Source organism: Penicillium arizonense (genome assembly GCF_001773325.1).
Source record: "Penicillium arizonense strain CBS 141311 chromosome Unknown PENARI_contig225, whole genome shotgun sequence".
NCBI classification, from domain to species: domain Eukaryota; kingdom Fungi; phylum Ascomycota; class Eurotiomycetes; order Eurotiales; family Aspergillaceae; genus Penicillium; species Penicillium arizonense.
This window is the reverse complement of record NW_019173502.1, coordinates 1-3,983: the sequence shown is the minus strand read 5'-3', so window position 1 is coordinate 3,983 and position 3,983 is coordinate 1. Positions and strand designations below refer to the sequence as shown.

Sequence of the window (3,983 nt, the reverse complement as noted above, 5' to 3'; positions counted from 1 at the left end):
TGGCACCTGCTGAGTAACAAGTGGGTAATTACTCGATGCGGAGAATCCGGGTAGGGCATTGTGACCCAAATTCCCCAGCGGGCCATCCTGGTCGGGCCAAGTTCCGTGAATTACTTCAGAGCCAGGCAAATAGGGCGCCGGTCTACGATTCTGAAGAGCATCGATCGTGTTCCAGAGCCGAGTGGTCGCAGATACCAGCTCACAGTGTGTCTGATGCAAGACCGGCTGAATATCGTTCCATGAGACCTGATCCTGCATGGTGGCGTCAAATGACTCCTGCTGCTGCTTGATTTGGCAGAGTTCTCTTTCAAGCCTCTGGTTCTCCTCCAAGACTTTGTCTTTTGCTGTGATAGCCTGCTGTAGTTTGGAAGTCTCCTGGGCCTTTTCAACTTGCAGACGCTGCACCATCTGGGAACCATGGGCTCTCTCGTCGTCCATTTTCCCAAGAGCTAGTTCAAACTCTTCTTGAATCTGGTCCATCACATCCAAACATTGTCGATGTGTCGCCTCATAATCTTTCTTCCGGGCGGTTTTCGTTATAGAATGTCCCTGGAAACGCTCGTCAGCCAAGAGTACATTATCGAAGGAAGATCGCATCGTGACTTTCGGTGCAGAAATATACGACTGAAGACAAGATAGGGAATGACATACCAGGTCTTTGCGTAGCTTCGCTACTGAGTTCTGAGGATTACGGTCCGCCTTGGACGTAGAGACTGTCGACCGAACAGAACAAGGCGAACCAGGACGCGATCTGCTAGTGCGAGACTTTGCTTTGGCGGCACCGCGTCCTGCCCCACTTCGAGAGGGCTTCGGTTCATTTGCCATGCTGAATTCTTCCGTTTGAGGGATTATTGTTGATTCAAGCAAGACGCAGGCAAACTGAAGAAGACGATTGATCACAATAGCCACCTGGGGAGCAGCGATTTTAAAGGCTTAGGTGGAGACCAAAGCAAAAGACCTGAAACGAGGTGGAAACGCTGTTAGCCCTTGCCAAGACTTTGTTTGCTAGCATCCGGATCATGAGCAGAGAGGATCGAGTAACCATTCTGCACACCGGACCCCATGGGGTGCTAGCGCGAAGTACAAAAAATGAAAGAAAATGAAATAAAAAAAAGAAGGCAAAAAAGCCTGCCGGTCCATTGTGAAGGAAGTGATCGGCCGGCCCGCACAGAGAACTCCATCCAGGCAATCAGTTGTGTCTCAATACAGGCTATTTGAGGAATCCGCGGAGCTCTTACACCCGAGAAAGGCTCTTTGCCTTTAGGTATAATCCAATTAATGTCTCTTGCACAACTCTGCATAAGTGGCGCCATCTCGTTAATAGCAGCGATCCTCCCCCGTCACGGCCCTCATTGATGGACGCTGTTATAGCAGAGGCGGAATCTAAATCCTAAGCAGTTCCACCATCGACAGAACCAAGGCCTGGTTTCCAGGACAACCATATAAGCCATTTCAGCTACCAAGGCTCACGATTTGGTCCCTTGTCGATCGCCACCCCGTTCGCGAGATTGTAACGCTATTATCACACTTCTGATGAGACCTTGGACACAAGGGACTCCCGTCGGACCAAATAATGCGCATGAATATGGACGGACGCTGGTACAGTTCTACAATGAAACACCAGCGATGACCCATGGGACAGTAGATCAGGGAGGTTCTATTTGTGGGACTCAGCAAAATTCGGAAGGATTTGCAAAGGCCGGACACGATCCACAAGCCTAGACCTGATGGGCTGTTGTCCTGCAGGTGGAACGGCTTTGTTGCTGAGCAGTTACGTTTTGGGCAGGTGAGGTATTTGGAATATCACGCAGTCTTTCCAGAATAGAATGATACGTCAACAAGATGTGCGGTCATGGTTTCCTAGAGCCCTTCGATCATCCGTCGCTTCTGTTTCTTCGTCTATCTAATTTACAAAACGTTCTAGTAGCTATGTATTTCACTCTGCATCAGCCACCCCCAAATAAGCGTACTCCCCTCCCTATCCGGTATTTCCTTCTCTATCCTTGCTCCAATTTCCTGGCCAGGCTGGTAACACTGGCAAACATCTTGTACGTGTCCATTCCAATATTGGACGGACCAGAGAAGCCTACGTAAACATGTCGTCCGGTTTTTGTACTAAAAGCCGAGAAACCGATTGGTTTTTGGAAACGAAAGGAGTCGGCGTTGTGGGACAGAACTTCTATGGGCCGGAAATCTTACTTTTTTTGATCCTTCTCAAGGTTGCTAATACTCAGGATAGCGCGACCAATAATGTTCATAAACACCATCGTAGCCATTTCATCACATACTCTATGTCAAAAGACCGAAATCGTGATGAGTGTCGTCCATTTCCTCCAGTAAATCAGTTACACTGTAGCGGCAGCCGTAAGCATGATAGATCTAAAAAGTAAGTGGAGCAGCAGACGGGAGATCTAGATCGGAGCTTAAAACCTAATTGCCATGAATCATCGCCGTCTTCCACCGAACACGCGGTTCCGTGATTCATAAAAAAATAATTTGTCACGATAGTTTGACATTGGCCACCGACCGTGGATCCTGCTCTGCGTTCCACGGTTGTTATGATAGTAACCGTTGATATGACTGAGATAGAAGAACCTTTGTTCCATCTGAGGAATAGCATGCCACTATTAGACTGGCTGGGAAAAAAAACCCCCTCCCACCAAACATGACTGGGCTGGGATTGAGGTTCAATCATATGCTTTGTAGCTCTACGGTATAGTTAACTCTGTTGTCGACCCACCCAACGCATCCAAGGCTAGAATCCTAGCTGATAAGTGTTCTAAGAATTTTGGAGATTAGTAGATCACTAGCTGTTGTGTCATGATTTCATTGTGAGGACGCTCACATCCTGGTTCAATGAAACAACCCTTAAAAACCGCTACTGATCCCATCCATCAACTCAAACAAAAGAGACATCTTTGTACTCGTGTCAACTCCTATCAGACCATGGATACAGTCATCACCAGCCTGCCCCCCAAAGTGGGCGCCATCCTTATGGATAATATATCCATCATTCAAATTGTATCCATGTTCTCGATCGGCGCGTACAATGCTGTCGAGACAGGGATCGTCACATTTGATGCCTTCAAACACTACCGCAGCCTATATTTCTGGAGCATGCAATTCGCATCCTGGGGCATTCTTGTGCACGCCATTCCTGCCATGGCACGATTCTTGTCTCAGTCATCCAATCTCGCGACGTCCATCCCCTTCATAGTTGGATGGTACGCTATGGTTACCGGCCAAGCCCTCGTCCTCTACTCGCGCCTGCATCTCGTTTTCGCCGATGCGAGAAAGGTGCGTTGGGTCTTGTGGATGATACTCACGAACTTTTGCATCCTACACATTCCAATGACCGTCTTATTCTTTCTCCTCAACAACGGCAACGCACGCTTTGCTCAACCTGCCGCGATATTCGACCGAATCCAATTGACGGGCTTCTGCATCCAAGATTTCGTCATCTGCGGCATTTACATATACGAAGCAGTTCGTGCTTTCAGACTTATCAGTGCGTTCCGAGGTCGCGAGAGCCGCAACGCCATCATCCATCTAATTTGCATCAATATCATCGTGGTATTCGTGAATATTCTCCTCCTGGTGGCGGAATACAAACTACACTACATTCAAGTGAGCTTCAAGACGGTGGTGTACAGCGTCAAGCTGAAGTTGGAGTTTTCTGTGCTCAACCGTCTCTGCTCGGTGGCCGTCCCCTGCACCTGCCAGAGTGGATCCGGGGAGCAGCGCCGATCATGTGATATGAATCTCTTTGATCGAAGCCTTCCACGGTCATCTGCGGAACCAGAGAGGACAATGCAATCTGCGTCGACTTATGAAAAGATACAGCGCCGTTTCAAATTGCCAAACTTGGTCCATAGATACCACGGGGCGAAGAGCTATTTGTCCGGGAAGAAGATCATTCCCTCCAAAGACAGTTCGTACTCAGAAACATTCCCCGAGAGCCATTCAAGCACCCGTACGACTGG

General features: G+C 48.6%; 2 protein-coding genes across 2 annotated transcripts; one reads left to right on the top strand and one right to left on the bottom strand.

Annotated features, from left to right (window-relative positions):
- Nucleotides 1–33: 33 nt before the first annotated feature.
- On the bottom strand, nt 34–825 carry PENARI_c225G09083 (uncharacterized protein; the record flags this gene model as incomplete). The annotated part of the gene is made up of 2 exons (XM_022638177.1): nt 34–549; nt 652–825. Coding segments are annotated over 2 exons (690 nt in total), but the record flags the coding sequence as incomplete, so codon positions are not given.
- A 2,121-nt stretch (nt 826–2,946) lies between these two features.
- Nucleotides 2,947–3,972, top strand: PENARI_c225G00971 (uncharacterized protein; the record flags this gene model as incomplete). The annotated part of the gene is made up of 1 exon (XM_022638176.1): nt 2,947–3,972. A coding segment is annotated over one exon (1,026 nt), but the record flags the coding sequence as incomplete, so codon positions are not given.
- Between the last annotated feature and the right edge of the window lie 11 nt (nt 3,973–3,983).